We start from the raw sequence: 21,921 nt of genomic DNA on the forward strand, positions 1-21,921 counted from the left end.
TATTCGCCCAAGGTTCTAATGTTGAAACGCTGCCAGACTTCTCGATAATAAAATGTGAATCGTAGCCGGATAAATTATGAAAAACTATGGGGATGTAAAAAGCATTTTTATAAATTAAATTGCACTCCGAATGTGCTGGACCTCTAAACCGTCCGGATAGATGGCAATGATCGTGGACTCGTATATCATCAGCCTTGAATGGTTCTTCGCAAATGTGGCAATGTGCTGCATTGCGAAGTGTCATCCATTGTTCGCTAGTTAAATCTAACATTGGTGTATTGTTAGCCACAATTGGTTTAGCAAAATTCGCAAATTTTTTCAGCTCTTCGACGAACCGAGAAACACAATCCGCGTCGCGGTGTAATCGATACGCCGATAGTGATGTATCGTACGAGCAATGCATATAGTATGCAATGCTATGCACTTTTTGGTGCTGGTATGCGCGTAATTTTTTGCCCTCCTCACCCTTCAAGCTGTCCTCCGTTTTCTCGCTGATGCACTCGAGATCTGCATATACAACGAAAGGAAGTCGCTCCTTCCTACCGTGACCGTCAAAGCTGAAGCATTTGTTTGCTTCGCTGGGCAGCAGGATGGCGCAGTTGTTCAGCTTCCCACAGTCCAGCGAATGCGCCACCAACTTCTCGGCAGATCCAAAGTAATGCATGCATCCGCAAAACCAAAATAAAATTTTCATTTAATTTTTCATGAGACATTTCAACATTTCATAAGTTTCTATACATACCGATCACAGATGAATTTCTTTTCTCTGTGCCTGCTCAACTGCATGCTCACCAGCCGGGACAAGTCTTTGATCAACGCAAAGTGTTATACATCGCCATGCTCTTGATTCGGTGTGTAGAGCAGGTTGACGTGCCGATCCCTCTTGCGGCTGGTGAGGCGCAGCGGAAAAACTGTTGGCCCTTTCTTCACCTCCATCTCTGAGCTGTATACGTTGATGGAGATTTCGTTCAATCTTTCAAACTTTCCAATTTGTTTCAGAGAGAGTGGAAATTCAATTCCCTGAAGATTTAGTATGGAAGCATAGTCGGGGTATGAACTTGGGCACGCGGTGTCTCGTTGGGCGGAATGTAGCGCAGCGACCACTGCCCACGCGAAACAGGCGTTGTCCGAGGATTGCACGGTAATCGTTGCTTTCTTTAGCAATAATTCTCGCGGCAACTTGATGTGACACCCCGCGCGCAACGGATTGTACTTGTTCACATTGACGGTCAGGTTGAGAATTCTCGTTAATGCCCATCCGCTGTCGCGTTCCTGGAACTCTTCCAACGATGCCAGGGTGGGTTCGATGATGTATCGCTCATACCATTCCTGCGGATCTGATGTGCCAAAGAGTTCACAGTTGCGGGTGTTGATGCTTTTACTAGCATGTTTGTCACCAGTCACAAATTCGCTGTTAAACACTGTGTTCACTTTGCGGTTCTGATGCTTCTTCAAAGCATCTCGCACATGTTCCAACACAATGGTCTCTGCATCCTGGAGGAAGTTGTGCGGCTGGATATAATTCGAATTTAGCACGACACCAGTTAATACGCAACTATTGAAAGCAGTGTCTATTTCTGCTTTGAGGCAGAAACCGCTTTTAATAGAATCAAAGCAATACTCGCGGATGCCACCTTGTTGGTGCACCCGCGCATGAATGCCGAAACGCGTATCACTACGGACGCGTCCCACGTTGCGATGGCCGCTGTTCTAGAAGGCCGTCTCAGGGAATTGGAAGCCTTTAGCTTTTTTCTCACAGAAACTTTCGCCAGCGCAGATTAACTGTAGTGCCTGCGATCGCGAACTGACTGCGATTTTTGAAGCAGTGCAATATTTCCGATATTTTATTGAAGACAGAGTTTTCAAAATACTCACAGACCATACGCCACTGATGTACGCGTTTGTACAGCGTTCGGATAAAGCGTCGCCGCGCCAAATACGCCACCTGTCGTATATTGCTCAGTACACTGCGTTGATCGAACATATTCCAGGGTCAAGCAATGCCGTCACTGGTCCGTTATCTCCAATCGAATCACTGAGACTTCCTCTCGAAATTAGTTTGAAAGATTTAGCAGAGAAGCAGGTAAGCGACAATGAGTTAACTCAAATCCGCGCTGCACCAAATCCTCAATTGAAATTAATCAATCTGCAATGGGGCCCGACTCACACCTCGGTCAGTTGTGAGTTACCCGGCGAATCCATTCGCCCATAAGTCCCGGCACCTCTCCGGAAGGCGGTATTCGAAATGTTTCATAAGCCCGCGCATCCGAGCGCGACGATAACGGACCGCTCCATTAGGCAGCGATACGAATGGCCTGACATCCACCGGGACATTGCACGATGGAGCAAACAATGCATCGCATGTCAGCAATAAAAAGTCTCGCGATATGTCAGACGCGTTCCCGAACATTTCTTGGCACCGCATGGACGTTTCGATCAAATACATTTCGATATCATTAGTCCGCTACCAGTTAGTATCGGATTCAGTTCCTGTCTTACAATGATCGACCGTTTTTCGCGTTGGGTAGAGGCCGTTCCCTTAGAGGAAACCTCCGCCCAAACAATAGCCAGAGTGTTCTACGATAGTTGGATTTCTCGGTACGGTACGCGAAAAATAATCACAACAGATCAAGGTGCTCAATTCAAATCTCGGTTATTCGCCGCGCTACTGAGTTTAATAGGTTACGAAAGAATTCGCACCACCCCATACCATCCCACGTATAATGGGATTATCGAACGTTGGCATCGGTATTGAAGGCGGCAATCATGTGACACAAGGACCAAAATTGGACACAAGTATTGTCAACCGTTCTTTTAGGATTGCGTTCGCACGTACGCGCGAACCCCGGCGCATCACCGGCTGAGTTTCTGTTCGGCACGACAGTGCGTCTTTCGGAAACTTTTTCCTATCGGAGGATTTATCGCCAAACCCTGACATTTTTATCGAAAAATTTCGGGAATACATGCGTATAGTCCGACCGGTACCGGTGGCGCGTAACTATAAAAAACGCGCATTCTTCTTCGACGATTTGAAAGCCTGCACTCACGTTTTCTTGCGAAATGTGGTAAAAAAAAACGTTAGAGCGGCCGTATGCCGGCCCATATAAAATAGCGAGACGCGTGTCCGATGCAGTGTACGAAATAATCGTCAACGGTGCGACACGCTGTGTTTCAACCGACTTACTGAAGCCAGCATATTTCGTATTAGAAAATGCAAACGAAACCGCGTTTGCGTCCGCGGATCGTCCACCGATTCGCCCACGTCGGCGAGTCTACCGTCACGCCCGGTACTTCGAACCTATGCGCGAAAAAAGGTCACTTTCGCTCCCGGAACAAAACCAGTTACATAATTGCAAACTTCTTGCCATCCTCGCTGTAGCGATGCATTTGTACATATTGTATATACTGTAAATACCATGTAAATATTATATCTTATTTAGTTATGTTTAAGTTCGTGCACGATTGCAAATGCCCTGAGGGGGAGTGTGTAGGCGGGGTACCCTTTCCCCAGGGATTGTTCTGGGAGTGTGGGATCGGTCGTGAGCCGGCAAGCATCGCCATGTGGCACCTTTTACTTCTATTCCAAACGGCTACGGCTACGGAGAGTTTCTGGAGTATACGTTCTCTCTCGCTTCGCTACTGTAGTTCAGCGCTGAGAGCTTCGCTAGCGATCTTGGTATCGCGTGATAAGACCGAGAATATAGTACTGTCTAAAGTGTATTTGCTAGTCGTCGAATAACACTAGGACACTGTGTATCCTGGCAGTTGCTGCTCTTGCATTAAAACCTTGACATACTAAAGAGTCCACGAGTTTTATTCAATCCTTCAAGATATACATACGCCGAGGACTACGAAGGGGGATCATATGGTGCTACATCCATTAACAGGATCCCTACAGTATGTGTAGGGATCCGTAGCGACATAACCGAAGCTTCACCGGAGGGCCACGAAGCCAGAGACTTTCTCGCAAGTCCTCGCTCGCCCTCTCGTCCGTATATATACGATTTTCTCCCCAGTCCTGATACTCAGCGTGTCTAAGGTAGGGTTCCGCCATGTAGCCTTACTGATGAGTCCTCTGGCGGACCCGGGACGAAACGCTCTCTCCTTTTCGGATGGTGATCCCTTTCTCTTCCGTTGCCACTGCAGACGGTTATCAGATCGCTACATATGGTTGCAAGTAGAATGCGTGCGTGTGGCAGTGTTTGCAGTTTTAGCTGTTCGCGCGCGCGAACCAATCATTGGATTGGTCAGGATTCGGTCTAATAAAAAATATTTTAAAACCCTTAAGTTTTGTGGCGGTACGACACATAAGAACTTCCTTCTGGGAAACATTGTTTATACAGCGCGTATCTCTGCTTACCTCTTTCTAGGCGCGACAAAGCGGCGAGAAGATAAACTCCGCTTTTACACTCGGCCAATCGACCTCGAACCACCGCAGCGGATAGTCCTCCATTATCCGACTGCGTCTCCTCTCTACACGCCGACGATAGTTGAGTTTACATCAGTTTAGACCAGGGCTGACTAACCGGTGGCCCTAGAATTCCTCCTTCTCATCTTCTCTTCTCGTCAGAGTCCGGTAGGTAGGGAGGGGGCCGTTCAGCGTAGCAGCAAGGCTCGTGGGTCACCAGTTAGTCAACACTGGTTTAGACAGTATCGTTCGATTCAGAATAATAAAACGTATAGAACGAACTCAGTGAAATTAATCACCCTCGATTCCGACAGTTTCATTTACAAAATGGAAGATAACATCCATGTCATCGAAAAAATGCAGATAAAGAAACTTTGGTTTATGAAAGTTATGCACACTTAAATGCAGTTCAACTTTTGTGTAAAACAATTTTTTGTAAAGTTCAAAGAAAGTCCTAAAATTTCTTTATGTGAGTATGACTTACCATCAAATATTTTTTCATATTTACAGTAACATTCAATGCCCACTCAGCATTTTCCTTTGGTAGTAAATCTTCGTCAATCAATTTAATAATTGCCGCTAGTGTTAATTCAGAGTGTCCAGTCAGTAATTTTGAGATTTCTGTAATGGCATTTGCACGGAACTGAAAAAGAATCAATATTGTCATTATTAAATAGTTCAATAATATTACATTAATGCAGTTTGTGTGTATGTATGTATGTAAACGCAAATTATGTACTACTGCCTATTTACTGATATTATAAAATTCACATACTTAACAATACATAGAAATGTAAGAAGACAGTATTAACATATGTACCTTTCCATTTGTTATACTCGATTTGAAATCAAAATTTTCTTGAGACATCCAAAACCGCCATAATCGGTAACTGTATTGAGAACCAGGTATCTTTATCTGTAATAAAAATACACGTAAAAGTTAGATCTTTATAACAAAAAAGCTTTTTATAAAAATGGGCTATAATTAATAAATCCAGTAAATATACCCAGATAGCACACAGACGCCCTAGATAGCACACTTCGTCTATAAGCCATCTTTAAGACGTCTTGAAAGTCTGAAAGACGGCTTATATACGACGTGTGCTATCTGGGGCCTTAGCGACGTAAAGTCTTAAAGACGTCTATTTGTGACTAAACGCGACGTCTTTAAGACGCCGTTGTTACCAATCAAGACGTTCAGTCGTTCAGACCTAAAACAGACATAAAATGGACGTCTTCAAGACGTCCTGTTCTATCTGGGAATATATTACATATAAAAAAACAAAAGGAATTTACTTTTGTTGCGGATCCAGTAATTTCCTGAAAATGCTGTACTGCTTTTAAGAGAGCAGTTTTCATTTCGGAATTTACTTTACTTGCTCTCAAATCACCTGAACATTCTTGATAAAAAATTTTAAGATATTTTAAATCTACTGCTGTATCGAGTTTAAGCAATGAAACTTTTTCTCCAACTAAAACTTTCAAAAAAGGTACTAGATCTTCAGCCTTCTTACAGATCGGGCCTGATTCTGCCATTGAATTAGGGTAATCTGTTTGTCGAAGTCCAACACCTTTCAAAGGTGTTAAACCTGAAAAAAATTTATTAGTATTATAAATTACAATACATTAATTATTTTCAGTTCATGTATTATAAACGTTATGCAAACCAACAAAAATTAAACTACTTTTAATAAGACTAGTCTTTAGACAGGGTGTTCGACTACTACTGATTGTGAGATCAAAATTAAGGATTAAGGAGTAATTCTAGGCACCAGATTAAGATGAAAATCAAGAATAATGATATTGCGGTTGATGCTTTGTTTGTTAGCTACAAGTTTTAAACTCTTACTCCCTTTTATTCATAACCTACCCAGATAGCACACAGACGTCTTAAAGACATCCTAAAGACGTCTATTTCAGACTTTCAAGACGTCTGCAATTGTCGTAAAGACGTCTGAAAGGCGTCTATAGACGTTTTTTTACGTCGTTTGTCAGGAAACGGTACGTCTTTAAGACGTCTTATAGACATCTTTAAGTGGTCGTGAAGACGTCTCAAAGACGTCCATTTTAGACTTTCACGACGCCTCAAAGATGTCATCGTAAGGATTGAGTAGGCCTACTGCAGAGCTCTTTAAAGAGATATTAGAGATATTAAGCATGACTTGATTTGTGTTTATTAGAATGTATGTTTTAATGAATTTAAGTATTTTGAAAAAGAAGCCCCGTCGAGTAACTCCTGTTCTCATTCGAGAAAGTCTATTTTCATGCTGATCAATATTTTCGTTTTTTCATAAAAAAGAAGAACGTCTTGCAATAGCGAATGATCGAGACATTTTTTGGTATATTCAAGTTCAAGTCGAAAATATCAATTTCCTTCGTCAAAAAAAACCGGTACTCGAGAATGACGGTATATGATCTGCCCGGCTCTCTTATAGGCATAACTGCTGTATTCCACCTGCGAGAAGCGCTCGGCCCGGTCGCCGCCTGGCGGTCGCGTACTATTCATCGCGAGCCGGCCTAGTCATGACTTGTTTATGTACATATGCGTCTTGAAGACATCAAAACACAGTTGTTTAAAAAATGTTTTGGCATGGACGTTTCAAAGACGTCCTAAACACTTAACAAGACAGACGTCTTAAGGGCGTCTTAACACAGTCCTCTCAAAGACGTCTTACCACAGTCGTCTGAAAAACGTCTTGGCACAAACGTCTCGAAGACGACTTCTTAGAATCGTCTTGACAGCGACTTCTTACAATCGTTTTGACAGCGACGTCATAGAAACGTCTCGACAGCGACATCTGAAAACCGTCTCGGCAGCGACGTCTTAAAGACGTCTTAATAAAGTCGTCAGACGTTCAGCTCAAAAACAAACGTAAAATGGACGTCTTTAAGACGTCGTGTGCTATCTGGGTACCTATTTACCTGATGACAAAAAATACTACAGTTTATTAATTATAATGTTGATTAAAAATTAAATCACTCTAACAATTAAATTAACCTTAATGATTGACCGAAGCTGCATACTATTTCTTATTTAATAATAATTCATCATGTAGAATAATAAATCCTGCTAATCACAATTTCTTAACATAAAAATTATGAGAATTTGTAAACCTTCAGTTGGTTTGTGACCAAAAACTCCATTAAAGAAGGCAGGCATTCTAGTAGAACCGCCAATATCACTGCCAATAGAAACTGCAGCTCCACAAGCAGCAATGATTGCTCCTTCTCCGCCACTGCTTCCACCAACATTTCTAGTAGTATTATATGGATTACAAGTTTGTCCATATAAATTGTTTCTTGACTCAGTCCACAAATTTAGCTCAGGAATATTTGTTTTTGCAATTAAAATTCCACCAGCATTTTTCACAAAATTCATTACTGTTGCATCTTCTTGGGAATGAAAATCACGTCTGGATAATAAACCCATTGTATGAAGCATACCTAAGTAATTGTTATAATTTAGTAGAATAAGTAATAAGTCATTGATCTATGATACAATAATAAAAAATTATATATAAACTATACATTTTACAATTTTATTATAAGCTATATAATAATGTTATATTACCTTTGGCTTCAATACTTTCCTTTGTTGTGAAAGGAACGCCTAGGAAAGGTTTTTTCTCTTTTATCACATCAATGTTTTCACACTTTTGTATAACCATGTCTACTTCCTTAGCTTCTTCCAACGCATCGATATATCTGTCTTCTACCACAGCATTTATTACGCTGTTTACTTCCTTTGCTCTCTCTATAAATGCTGTGACAACCATTACAGATGACACTTTCTTTATCCTATAATTATATGTTTATACTTTAATTAGCCTCTATAATTTTATTTTTTTTATCTGTAGTATTTACATTGATAATGATATGATTTACAACAATAATGTTTCAAATTAGACTCAATAATATATGTATAAATGATTTAATATAAATACATTGTATAAATACTATCCTACAGGGTGTCCCACTAAGGAGTGGACAGCGCGATATCTCTTAAAGTATTGTCGATAAAAATATAAAAAAAATAGGGAATTGCATGGTTCGAGGGGGCCCATTTATTAGCGCGAACGAATTTTGTTTCCGATTATTATTTTAAAAGATACGATGGTCAAGTTCGGTTTTTCAAATGGAACTATTTTTTTTTGAAGACCTGAGTTGATAGTGCGTTCCAAGACAAATTCAATAAGCTTTAATGTATACACTTTATTTCCACTGGTTTTCAAGATATTGCGCTTGCAAATTTACTGATTTTCACTGCAAGAAACCCCTCTGGAATGGCAAAAACCGGGGGCGGTCTTACTGACGCCACGGGTGGCACTGCCTGTTGAAATGGATACTTACCTGCCAAAGGTCTACGCCAGAAATGGCAGGCCCAAAGGCTGGACAATTATTTTCCGTCGGAAATGCTACTTAGGTAGGTACATCTGCGGTATCGAGAAGCGTTACTTTTATTTCGCACTTGCTTCTAGGCTCGGATGGCCGGTTCTTTTGGGAGGGATGCAAGTTGGATTGGTTCTGATACAATCTACTCCCTATGGTTGAAATTTAGTCTAGCAACTTTCACTCCTCCTAAGCTAACCAATCCAACTTGCATCCCTCCCAAAAGAACCGGCCATCCGAGCGTAGAAGCAAGTGCGAAATAAAAGTAACGATGCGCTTCTCGATACCGCAGATGTACCTACCTAAGTAGCATTTCTGACGGAAAAGAATTGTCCAGCCTTTGGGCCTGCCATTTCTGGCGTAGATCTTTGGCAGGTAAGTATCCATTTCAACAGGCAGTGCCACCCGTGGCGTCAGTAAGACCGCCCCCGGTTTTTGCCATTTCAGAGGGGTTTCTTGCAGTGAAAATCAGTAAATTTGCAAGCGCAATATCTTAAAAACCAGTGGAAATAAAGTGTATACATTAAAGCTTATTGAATTTGTCTTGGAACGCACTATCAACTCAGGTCTTCAAAAAAAATAGTTCCATTTGAAAAACCGAACTTGACCATCGTATCTTTTAAAATAATAATCGGAAACAAAATTCGTTCGCGCTAATAAATGGGCCCCCTCGAACCATGCAATTCCCTATTTTTTGATATTTTTATCGACAATACTTTAAGAGATATCGCGCTGTCCACTCCTTAGTGGGACACCGTGTAGATAATACAAGAAAAGGAGAATATAAAAAAATAAACAACAAAAGGTACCTGATTTTTTCAGCTAATTCAGATGCACTCATCAGCAGTAAATCATTTTTTATAGATGGTATCTTTTTTGCCCTGCCGTTATAATAGAACCCAAAAAGTAAGTCCACCGAAAAGTCGAATATCGCGTGTAATTGAATGATTACACACACTAAGAAGTCCTTGAACATCATTCTTATTATCCCAAACAGTGATTTGCAAGTGTCATTTTCCTGCATATAATATTATTTTGATTAATAAAGTAAATGAGCACAATTTATAAATCAATAGAAGAATATGCGAAATTATTTTCTTAAGAATAAACATAAATTTTGTATGCCAAACATGAATTCCTGAAAATTAATAAATATCTCATTAGGTACATAAATAATTTCTTGATTACCTGACTTCTTACTGAGGTGCACATATTGTTTGTCACAAAATTGACTCAGCAAATTTTGTGCACACTGCGCTCAGAAGTATCGTGAACTATCGTTCCAACTAACAATAAGTAATACAGATGCAAGGTGGGGAAGGTACCCCTTCCTAGACGCCAATCGGCTAAAGATGGCTAAAGGCTAACGGAAATCAGGGGGGCCAAGCTTCCCTCTTACGAAAGTTGAAGCAGAGTTTGTAGCGCCTCCTACCAATGAGGTGCGTACTAAACTGTGAATGTGTGAATTGGTGTGAATCGGGACGTATGTGTATGTGTATACGTGTAATGTACCGTTTACTTTAAAACCTGTCCACGGATCGTCGCGCCAGCGACACGTATGCAGCAGATAGAAGGATAAACATTGAAATTGAATATTTCTTCTTTTCTTAGGAAAAGAAAATATATTCAATTGCTTTGTATATCCTTCTATCTGCTGCATACGCGTCACTGACGCGACAATCCATGGTCAGACGGCCTTAGAAAGGGTAAACCAGGGAAAGTGAGGACACTTCCTCGTGTCTGCGCCAAACATTTCTAAATGACGACGGTCGTCATGGTAACATTTCACCAACGTCGAAAGGTTGTGTGTCGTGCTCACTGATACACGTAGGTATGTGTGTGTGATGTACCTAGCGCCTCCTACCAATACGGTGCTAACTAAACGGGAAAACTTCAGCCAAACAAAGACGGCTTGGTCCCCCTGACGGAAATGCGCAGACTGGATACGTCATGCCACTGCCGACTCTAGTACTGTATTATCCGGGCTGTACAACGTGGCAACACCGCTCATGTGAGAATCGGGGGTCCTATTTTCAATAGTAGAGTTTTGTACTCAGTAGTGATGGGCACCATCGAATAATTTAAAGTATCGACTACTTACTATTTAGTTGCGACATACTGTCGACTATGTTGTCGATAGTTTTTAGTCGATTGAAATTTCAGTTTAGTGGTTAGCAGTGGTGTGGTTATGTTTAGATCATAGTGCGTTACGCCGCAACAATTTGTGTATTTCTTCCTTCACCTAGAATAAATATGGGTATATTATGGATTTAAGTATAAAAGAATTTCATCTAAAAAATTGTTTAAAGAAATATCTGATATTTTGACCTACTCCATTATTCCATATTAAAATTTAAAAAAATTAATTGATTTAAATTTTTTGTGGACAATCTATTTTTCCTTTCGGACATAATCTGGCCAGCTTTCGAAAATATTCTTTCTGAGGGTACAGAAGTTGCAGGTGTACATAAATATTTTTCGCTTATTTTTTTTAATTTGGGCATTGTGTGTCTATGGGTCTTCCAAAATTCTATAGGGTTACTTTTAATGTTTTCATACGGCAGTTCTAAATATTGCTTTGTTATATTTTCTGCACTTTCTAAAGGCGTGGAGCATTTTCTGGTTAAGTGCGAAACTTTATTTAAATAAAAATTCCAGAATCCTGAATTTTGATCCGGTGACTCTTCGTCTTGTTGTGGATTTATAACCCTATTTTCATTATTCATAACATTTAATAAAGTTTTAATTTCTGAATGTATGGCTGTCTTTGCTGTTTGTGCGTTAATATTATTTTGAAAAACTGCTGTTTTAAATCGGGGGTCTAGTATAGTTGCTGCACGTGTAATTTTATTTGTCTCTATGTAATCAAATCTAATATCAATATTATTTAATAAATTAATTTTCAATAAATGTCCAGACCTTGTCATGGGTGTAATATTTTCGATAGAATTTTGAATACCAGTTATTAATGGCACAATTTTGGAGGCTGTGGAATATTTTTCGGCACTAAGATCTGTGGTTATATATTCTATCGGTTTTAATAATGGTATCACGTCTTCTATCATTTCCCACTGTTCCTCATTTAATGTTTCAGAAGATCTGGGAAATTTTGGTAATGATACCACAGCGGCAGATAAAGGAACTCTCAACGCAAATAATCTCTCCAACATTATAAGAGAGGAGTTCCATCGAGTATGAATGTCCTGTTTTAATTTTAGGTGCTGTAATTCCATTTGGGCTTGTATCGCTCTTAATTTGTCTGCAGCAGTAACACTAATTTTAAAATGGGTGACTATGGAACGGCAAGTTTTTAATGTGCTAACGATATCTGGAATAGCACTAATTGAGTCATTCACAACTAAGTTTAACGTGTGTGCTGCACATGGCAAATGTAAGTAACCCAGACTACGTACAGCACCTATCATATTTGCAGCATTATCAGTTACAACTGCAACAGTTTTATCTGCTATATTAAATTCTGTTAAAGTATCTTGTATTATACTTGTTATATATTCAATTGTATGTCTTTCATCTAAAATGCTAGTGGCTAATACGTTCGTATATAGTTTGTCTTGAAGAATGTAATGACTAGTAACCGTGACAAAAGATTGTGTGTTTAAATTTGACCAGATATCTGTTGTAATGGAGACGTACGTTGTTTGTTGCAGGTTTTGCAAAATTTTATTTTTAGTGTCAGCATATACTTGCGGTAAAATGGAACGTCCAAAAGTTCGTCGAGTTGGCAATTGATAGCGAGGTTCCAGTTCTTTGACGAATTCAATAAATCCTTTATCCTCAACAATACTTAAAGTTTGTAAGTCTTTACATATCATGGCTACCACCAGATTATTTAATTTCATAATTTTTGTTTGAGGCAGATCATTTGAAATTGTCCTTAAGGTCAATTGCCTTAAATGTACCTGCGGTCTTTGCGCTGTAGTTGGTAAGTCAGCATTTTGAGCTATAAGATATGCACTCGAAGTGGATGCCACAGGTGTTATATCTTGTATTACTGTTCCAGGTATAACAGGTTCATCGATGTCTATCGACTCTGCTGCTTCTTGATCCCGCTCTCGATTCGCTTCAAGCACTGTAAAATGTTTGCGTTTCAAGTGTTCATGCAAATTGCTAGTGTTTCCTGCATTTTTATATTCTCTTTTACATAAGAGACACATCGCAGTAGTTGGTGTCTTTTTTTCAAAATATTTCCATACTAGTGAGCGCTTTTGTCGATACATATTGTATTATATACACTAGCAACTATATACACACTACTAACTACACTATATATACACTATTAATGAAAATCACTATAGTTTATTAAATAGTTTATAATACTGTATAAGTAATAGTTTATTAAACACTTTATTACACTATTCAAACAATGGTTTATTGGAATTATTTAAATACTGAGTACTGAGAAAGACAGTGCTTTTAAAATTGGTTTAGAACTACTTAATTTTTTAGAAAATTAGAACTATATACGCTGATGCTGACACGTTCAAATCTACGCTTAACTAAATCCCCGATCGTACTGAACTTGTATCGAGGCATTTGTTTATTTTACTTGTGACGTAGCGGACTGCGTTAATGGGATCCTTTGACTGGAAAGGATACTTTAGATACCTAGCTCTGTTCTCTGTTGCAAGGAAAGTCACATAGGAAAGTACGTTCCACAATCATAATTTCTCCCAGTTATATGTAACTTTCTTTACTTTCTTCAATTTTGATTGTTAAAACATAGTATTTCAAAATTTCTTATTTTTAATAATTTATAAGTATTTTAATGTTGTCGGTATTATACGGTATATAGGACAGGATAAATATAATTATAAAATATTGCTTTTTATAGGATGTAATTAATTTATTAACATAAGCAACAATATAAATACAAAACGTTACTAAACTTCTGAAAGAAATAATGTAATACGGATTAAAATATTATTAAAATGATATTACTAATATTAATATCAAATATTAATAGATATATATATATATATATATATAATTATAGAATACTATTTTTCCTATAAATTATTATTTATGTTTTAATAGTAATATAATATTAATACAAGATATTAATGAACTCCTGAAAAATAATATAATCAATAAAATAATTCGAAAATTACAGCAAACACCAATGAGCGACTACATGTTCAGATTAGAAAGAATGGTATAGCGACAACGAGGCCTGACAGTGTTAAATACGCCACGACAGTCATAAATTACTTCAAGCCCTTGAAAAGCGAACGTTGCGCGCTTACGAAAACAAAGGTGCTTATTCGGACGGAAAAATCATTCTTTTCAGCTGACGAGTATCGGCAGTATTTTTTGAAATTATTGATTCAACATTAAAAATATTTACGCCTTATTCATTTGCGTTTTTATCCTTTCTTCTTACAATACTATTACAATAATATTACTATACAATAATAAAAACATTGTAAAACAATTAAAGAATTATTCTTTTATTTTCGTTAGAAATAATACTAGTCCACCCTTGCTTCCCGTAATATTTAGATTTTTAGATGCTTTCATCATCAAGTGACAGTGCCAAATTCTGAGATAATACGTTATAAAGTAGTTGTGGTTTGTCTTCTTCACTTTTGATACGTACAATTTCTTATTAATGTAAAAGAGAAATGAAAGTATTCGTGCACTCTAGAAAAGTAAATGACATTTTTAAAATGAAACTTTTAGAATTACTGGAGAAGATAATGCATAAAAAGCTATTTGAGAAAATTACAATTATTTGTATCGCGAAATAAATAATAAAAAACACTTCTCCACTTTTTCATCTAATCCTTTAATGAAAATCAAAATACTGTCTTTCGTTAATATCAGTAAGTTGTATGCATGTTGACAATCTCATTAAAATTGGTTAACGTTACTATGAAATACAAACTATTAAAAGTGGTGAAAATCACAATTTCTTACAACATTCGCCCAATAACTGTGTAAATCTAGTAGGGTTGCACTAGTTTCCATTATACATAATCGAATATACACATGTTTAACGAATGAATTATTCGATACCGCTAACGAATGAATCTATTATGTATTTGATATAGTAAATCTCGTGATAAAATCTATTCAAAATTCCCGCCGTTTAAATTCAATTGATCCGTAACTCCACCATACGACCGATAGCATAGTTCAAGCGACTTCATTTTATTAGTCAACTGATTCAGTCGATAGTTCTGAAAATCAGTCGACTAAAAATAATAGTTGGCTACTATCGACTAATCGATAGTTTTTATTCGATGGTGCCCATCACTATATAAAATTAAACGTAACGTATGAATAAACAGGATACATGCAATAGTTACTTCAGCCCCATCTCCATACAGTACACACCCTAGGCGATCATCCATGCTCCTGCGAACATTTACATTGATAAGAAAACATGTATTAAATTATTATCTACGAAACAAGACGCTAAACATTCGCACTTCGCGCATAACCCTACTTTTCTGTCTTGCAGATAATGTAAATCTCGATTTCCACGCCGTAGATAATTGGAAATTATTCAATTCCATAATTACCTTTGTTTTCCAGAGACTTTGAGATGATTTGTCTGGATATTGATGCTTTGAATCAGGTGGAATATTTTTCAATTTTGTCAGCACTGACTGCCACTGCCAGAGACAGCCGCCGCCACCTCAGCCCTCGAAAACGAACGCAAGCTGAACGTAGAGTCTTGACCAATTACGAGTTTCGGCATTATGGATCAGCCAATCCGAGCGTAGCCCATTGTACCACTACATTGGTAGACGTGAAAAAAAATAGGTTTAGGTTTATTCTTTCTTTGGCATAGTACATACAGGGTGTCCCACTAAGGAGTGGACAGCGCGATATCTCTTAAAGTATTGTCGATAAAAATATAAAAAAAATAGGGAATTGCATGGTTCGAGGGGGCCCATTTATTAGCGCGAACGAATTTTGTTTTCGATTATTATTTTAAAAGATACGATGGTCAAGTTCGGTTTTTCAAATGGAACTATTTTTTTTGAAGACCTGAGTTGATAGTGCGTTCCAAGACAAATTCGATAAGCTTTAATGTATACACTTTATTTCCACTGGTTTTTAAGATATTGCGCTTGCAAATTTACTGATTTTCACTGCAAGAAACCCCTCTGGAATGGCAAAAACCGGGGGCGGTCTTACTGGCCCCACGGGTGGCACTGCCTGTTGAAATGGATATTTACCTGCCAAAGGTCTACGCCAGAAATGGCAGGCCCAAAGGCTGGACAATTCTTTTCCGTCAGAAATGCTACTTAGGTAGGTACATCTGCGGTATCGAGAAGCGCATCGTTACTTTTATTTCGCACTTGCTTCTACGCTCGGATGGCCGGTTCTTTTGGGAGGGATGCAAGTTGGATTGGTTAGCTTAGGAGGAGTGAAAGTTGCTAGACTAAATTTCAACCATAGGGAGCAGATTGTATCAGAACAAATCCAACTTGCATCCCTCCCAAAAGAACCGGCCATCCGAGCCTAGAAGCAAGTGCGAAATAAAAGTAACGGAGCGCTTCTCGGTACCGCAAATGTGCCTACCTAAGTAGCATTTCTGACGGAAAAGAATTGTCCAGCTTTTGGGCCTGCGAACCCTGTCGTAGACCTTTGGCAGGTACGTATCAGTTTCAACAGGCAATGCCACCCATCGCGCCAGTAAGAACGACCCCAGTCCTTGCTATTCCAGAGGGTTTTCTTCCAGTGAAAATCAGTAATTTTGCAAGCGCAATATCTTAAAAACCAGTGGAAATAAAGTGTATACATTAAAGCTTATTGAATTTGTCTTGGAACGCACTATGAACTCAGGTCTTCAAAAAAAATAGTTCCATTTGAAAAACCGAACTTGACCATCGTATCTTTTAAAATAATAATCGAAAACAAAATTCGTTCGCGCTAATAAATGGGCCCCCTCGAACCATGCAATTCCCTATTTTTTTTATATTTTTATCGACAATACTTTAAGAGATATCGCGCTGTCCACTCTTTAGTGGGACACCCTGTATATATATATCCTATACCATAAGTGGCATTTCAAGAACCATTCTTATATAGCCCAACGAACTTCAGTCTCTCATGCGCTTCCTCTCTCTCCATCCGACCATTCCGCTTTTCTCACTTTCATATTCATATTTTGATGCATTTTCCAGTCTATCTCTACATTTTACATTTTTTTCCCTCTCCATTCTCTCATCACATTTATCCTTTTCTACCTCCTCTCCCTTTCCTCCTACTAAGTCTTATCTTTTTCCCTATATCACATCCAAATCACTTTACATCAGGTACATTGTTTGATATCACAGTTTCCTTATCTGTATCGCCTTAGTCTCTTCTATTCTATTCTTATTTCTAATTATAACGTGAAAAAAGATATATTTTATTTAAATGTGTATACTGCATATTATTAAAGACACAATAAATATATTTGGAAGAAGTAGAAAAATTACTTAAAAAAACATTTAAATGCGTTTATGCATCAATCGATTTATATAAATGAAATGGCAGAATCGGCTCAATTTCTGCCATCAATCTGCAATCAGGTAGTTATGGGTGGTCAGCAGGATCTGTTTAATTTCTGTTAAACCATGACACTGGCAGCATGGGCGGCAGGATTTACTCGATTTTTGCTAAGTACCTACTATCTACTGTCAGATTGCGCTGCGCAGAATCTGCTCAATTTTTGCCGCTGTTACGCTATCGCTTGAACGTGGCTGGGAAATTGTATGTAATCGTTTGAGCCGTATGTACGTAGGAGCGAGATTTGAAATGAAGGACGGGGAAGAGTTTATTGCCAGGACTCATAAACACGTAGAGCGCATTGTGTTTATCGAGGGTTTTTCCTTGCTAGGTTTTTGAACGTGGCCTTACAATGCTAGTAGCTGATGTTTGAACTCAGAAGGCATACGAGACCCTGGGATTGCATTCAATAGCTTTCAAAATTACAGTTAGGCCAGGGGAGGATAGTAAATTGCTTAACGTTTCCTTTCACATCTGCGTGCCAAATTTTGTCGAGCGGCTCGTCTCGTAAAACCACTTAAAATTCTGTCCTCCCTTTCAATAATTGCCGGTGTCCTGTAAGGGTAAAAATTCCGGTCGGGAGAAGCCGGAAGTCATGTCATAAACTTTTAGTGAATTCAGAATCTCGCACTGACTCTGAGCTAGTGCCAGAAAATGACTCGAATTGGTTGATTCTTATAGAGCTATCTTCGTTTCTATCAGAAACAACCAATCCAACTCATTTTCTGGGACCCGCGCAGAGTCAGTGCGAGATACCGAATTCGCTATTTGTTTGGGCAACGTTTTCTTGACCCGGAGCGTTGCGCTTACCTATCTTTTAGATGTGTATGTAATGTATGTAAACTATGTAATCAGGAAGGGTCTCGACCACCAGCCGAGAGTGAAGGGAAGCGCGAAGGAAGGGCCAAGGACAGAGAGACGGCTAGAGGACAACTCACTGACGAAGCTTGAAGGATGTCATCGTTCTGATTGTACTACAAGGATCTATGGGAGGACCAGGAGGATCTTGTCGTCGACGAGCTCGGAGCTGTTTCTCTAACGCTACTGTCACTCCATCACTAACTGCCTTTCTGAACAGTACGAACCCGATATCAGGAATAAACTCCAAAGTTTAACTTGCAAATAGTATTCTTGTAGTTTGTTTTACTTAAAACACCCGCACCCCGACGAGCAGAGCAGTTCAGCGCTCCACGGACACCAGCCGGCGTCCGCATCACAAAATCCTCGCTAAAATACGTAACACCGCCAATCCGCTGGCCAGCGTGGGACGGAAATAACGTACGCTGTAAGCTATTTAGCGGTGGGGAAACGCTACGCATGCGCGCGATGGCGCTGCGACGTTGAACCAATCAACACCTCAGGAAACGAAACGATGTTAGCGCCAGGCCAAGCCAACTAGCCAAGTCAATTGAGCCCGCTTGCGCGTAAAGCATGGTAGCGAACCGATGTGAGTTTGGGCATAACCTAAAATAATTTTTTCCACAGGAAAAGTAGGAAGAGAGTGCGTTTTTAGTATCTCAGGGTCTGCGATTTTACTCACCAATGCGACCGTACCAGGCCCATGACCTTTTTTGTATAGTATTGGTTAAAAAAAAGTATCCATTCAAATTGAAGCATAATAGTTGGTCACATTAGGGGTTAGAATATGCGTCAAAATTTCACAGTCCCTTTTATTTAATAACTTTTTACTGAACAGACTCCTAAATTCAAAATTGTTATTTTTGCATGTTATTTGATACGTGCTTTCGATCCATATCAATTTTCGGTGATAAGAAAGGTTTTCCAGAGGAAAAGTTTACTCAATACAATTCACAATATGTTGTTAAAAAATAGATTATATAATATATGAATTTAAAATAGAATAATTTATAACTAATTACTTTCTTAGTTTTAATTGTATTAAATTTCAACACTGTCTTTGCGCTCAGAAGCTGCATTTAAATTCAAGAGTCTGTAAGAAAGTAACGAATAGTGTAAACCAACTGCTTAAAATAATTTTTAAGTACGAAATGTGTGATGAAAACCAAATTTATTTTACATTCTTATTTCGTGTTTCTAAAGATTAAATATGTAGGAAAAACAAATGTAATGTATACACTTTAAAACTCAATGCAGATGTACACTAGGTACCAGAATCGGCTTCCCTTTGGAAATTTGGCAACGTTGCATGTCACTAAAACCGCTGAGTTATGCCTAGTGACATGCAAGGTTGCCAAATTTCCGAAGGGAAGCCGTTTTGACGCCTAGTGTGTGTATCATGTACAATGGTAAATCATTCATAAACAAAATAAAATATTGATAATTACAAAACTCCTTACAAACGTCTTTACAAACTATGGGAGTCATAATATTCATTAATATTGAAGATTCGAAAATATTATGAAATCTATTTTAATAATACGAATATCTTTAATAATTCTTTGTTCAACTGTATTTTAGTAATATCTTGTTTCGGTATAGAAAGTAGTTTTAGTATTGTTGAGAGAACAGATATAGGAAACTTATAACAATAGCGAGAATAAAAAATGCCAGGACTCTTTAAGTGTCAATTTCGTAAACATTCATCACAGGTTTCAGGCATCAAACACTTTAAGGTCATTGGGTGCACAAAGGCGAATAAGAATTTTGGACTGGTACAACCTTGTAGTAAATGGTAAAAAACAACTGACAGCTAAGTGGATCTCAAGCAGTTTGCTGAATCACTTACATAAACTATACAGGTATTTTTACAAAACGTTTACAAAATTGCTTACATCAGTTACTTCAAAATTTAATTTAATTTATTTATAGGAAAGGTGGACAAAAGTACATTAAACAGTATTGTTCAGTAAAATATTGTATAAAATATAAATATTATATTCTATTGTATAAAGTATAAATGAAGAAGATTAGAAGAGAAAAAGTAGTATGTAATACAAAAAAATATTATATTACATGTTTACATTAAGATAATATTCAATAGATAAATGGTTAATTTCCTTTTAGAATCAAGCTATTGAATTACTTTGGCTAAACAAGAAAGATGGAGAGAAGACAAAGACTGAAATAGAAGAAGGGGAGCAATTGCGACAAATTCATGCTCAGTGTAAAATTATGCATTGCTATAAAAAGGGTGAGAGGCAGCATTCTACAGGTTTTTCAAAGCATACAATACTTTCTGAAATGAAATCACACGTCTTTCACAGAGATTGGAGTAAAGTTCGAAATTTATTTTTGTTGCTGCTTCATTTGTCTACTGATATAGAACCTTTGATATGGCGGTATGGTTTGATACTAACATTATATAGTAATGTTGATAACTTATATAATATTTCTCAATTTTTTCAAATGTGTATTGGTAGTTTACATTCAGATAGGGATTTGTTATTAAAAAATTTGTTATTATTATCACATCATAAATAATAAGTTTTTATGAATGTTACATGAACGATTTCATTGGACGACATTATCTTTTTTAAAGATGTATATGCACTATAAACCAAATTATGGTATTAAATTTAATAAATAACATCATGCTACAAGACATCCTCAATTCATAATAAATGTTTTTAATATTATTACCATAAATATATAGTACCTAATATTATGCTATATTAGTTCTTCCGATCATAGTATAGAAGTGCGAAGGATTATACTTTTTTGTCGATATTCGTACCTGTAAAAGTTGATTTTTAACTCTGACAAAAAGAGGCCAGACCAGTAGGATCAGTTTTAACTAAATTTTTTCAGTGATGCGAGACGAAAAATAAATAAACACATATTTAAGAGTTTGTTTATGTATTATTTTTAAAAATATTCAACATCAAAGATTTGCTAAAATGCAAGCTCTCCTTAAGTATTTAAAGTTAGAAACAATATAGTATGTGTGAATATATGAAAACGTCAGAGTAAATAACAAATAGCTTTCCATGGCGAGGTTCCCAAAACCTCAGCTACATGTGTACGGTACCCTTGGTAACACGTGAACACAGCTTTATGTTGGATGATCCCACATACTGTGCTCCGACGAGAAGTGGAAGAAGTCAACGTAAAGGTACGAGGAGAAAGGGGCTACTTTGCTCGCATTGGCTCCCGCCGCCCGTGTCCCGTTTGCTTAATTTTTATTCGTCGACGTTGTCGCGTCGGCCAATAGGAATGTACATTCGGACCATAGAATTTCTCGCGGGAACTTCTGATGAGAAGTTCTCGCGACAAACTCTATGGTGCGAATGGAATAGCATTTCAAGAATTTGCTATCACGGGTGGGCATTCCCCATATCAAGGTGCGATTTTGTGCTCGACGCTCATTTTGAACGATATAGAGAAAGATATACATTGGGGACACCCCCTTTCTTTCTAACATCAAAAGAAAAACACTGTCGCTCCTGGTGCTAGAAAGAGAGGCTGTCCCCAATGCTTAGAGCATATATGCTCTAAGGCCGGTATTCATAGTCGCTACTTATTCTTAAGAAAATGCTTAAGCATACGACATCCTCTACTAACCCAGTAGCTAGTAAAGGATGCCGAATGCTTAAGCATTTGCTTAAGAATAAGTAGCGATTATGAATACTGGCCTAAGACTGAAGTATATCTTTCTCTTTCTACCGCCGTCTGCATTT

General features: G+C 38.1%; 2 protein-coding genes and 2 long non-coding RNA genes across 6 annotated transcripts in view; 1 reads left to right on the plus strand and 3 right to left on the minus strand.

Moving 5' to 3' along the window:
* Positions 1 to 10,138, minus strand: part of LOC143367001 (fatty-acid amide hydrolase 2) — a 174,392-nt gene extending 164,254 nt beyond the window's left edge. For all 3 annotated transcript variants that reach the window (XM_076808586.1, XM_076808585.1, XM_076808587.1), the window contains exons 1-7: positions 9,986 to 10,138; positions 9,607 to 9,815; positions 7,980 to 8,206; positions 7,523 to 7,852; positions 5,705 to 5,997; positions 5,229 to 5,324; positions 4,893 to 5,051 (exon numbers count right to left, since the gene is read on the minus strand). In XM_076808586.1, coding sequence (XP_076664701.1) covers positions 4,893 to 5,051; positions 5,229 to 5,324; positions 5,705 to 5,997; positions 7,523 to 7,852; positions 7,980 to 8,206; positions 9,607 to 9,815; positions 9,986 to 10,009 — 1,338 coding nt within the window. In that variant the 5' untranslated portion in view covers positions 10,010 to 10,138. The remainder of the gene's footprint in view (positions 1 to 4,892; positions 5,052 to 5,228; positions 5,325 to 5,704; positions 5,998 to 7,522; positions 7,853 to 7,979; positions 8,207 to 9,606; positions 9,816 to 9,985) is intronic.
* The window catches only part of LOC143367066 (uncharacterized), a 391,763-nt gene that overhangs the window by 192,862 nt on the left and 176,980 nt on the right, over positions 1 to 21,921 (minus strand). The window contains exon 2 of the long non-coding RNA XR_013084889.1: positions 15,127 to 15,175. This is a non-coding gene — a long non-coding RNA (uncharacterized LOC143367066). The remainder of the gene's footprint in view (positions 1 to 15,126; positions 15,176 to 21,921) is intronic.
* On the minus strand, positions 15 to 2,938 carry LOC143367215 (uncharacterized). Its single transcript, XM_076808840.1, has 3 exons — positions 2,837 to 2,938; positions 743 to 1,710; positions 15 to 637 (listed from the first exon to the last, which is right to left on the minus strand). Exons 1-2 carry the CDS (start codon positions 2,936 to 2,938, stop codon positions 826 to 828), a joined length of 987 nt encoding a protein of 328 aa, XP_076664955.1. The 3' UTR covers positions 15 to 637; positions 743 to 825.
* The window catches only part of LOC143367078 (uncharacterized), a 187,442-nt gene continuing 176,785 nt past the window's right edge, over positions 11,265 to 21,921 (plus strand). Inside the window, exons 1-4 of the long non-coding RNA XR_013084925.1 lie at positions 11,265 to 12,188; positions 12,466 to 12,611; positions 12,672 to 12,740; positions 12,819 to 15,286. This is a non-coding gene — a long non-coding RNA (uncharacterized LOC143367078). The remainder of the gene's footprint in view (positions 12,189 to 12,465; positions 12,612 to 12,671; positions 12,741 to 12,818; positions 15,287 to 21,921) is intronic.

The sequence above is a fragment of the Andrena cerasifolii genome, chromosome 3 (assembly GCF_050908995.1).
Source record: "Andrena cerasifolii isolate SP2316 chromosome 3, iyAndCera1_principal, whole genome shotgun sequence".
Classification (NCBI taxonomy): domain Eukaryota; kingdom Metazoa; phylum Arthropoda; class Insecta; order Hymenoptera; family Andrenidae; genus Andrena; species Andrena cerasifolii.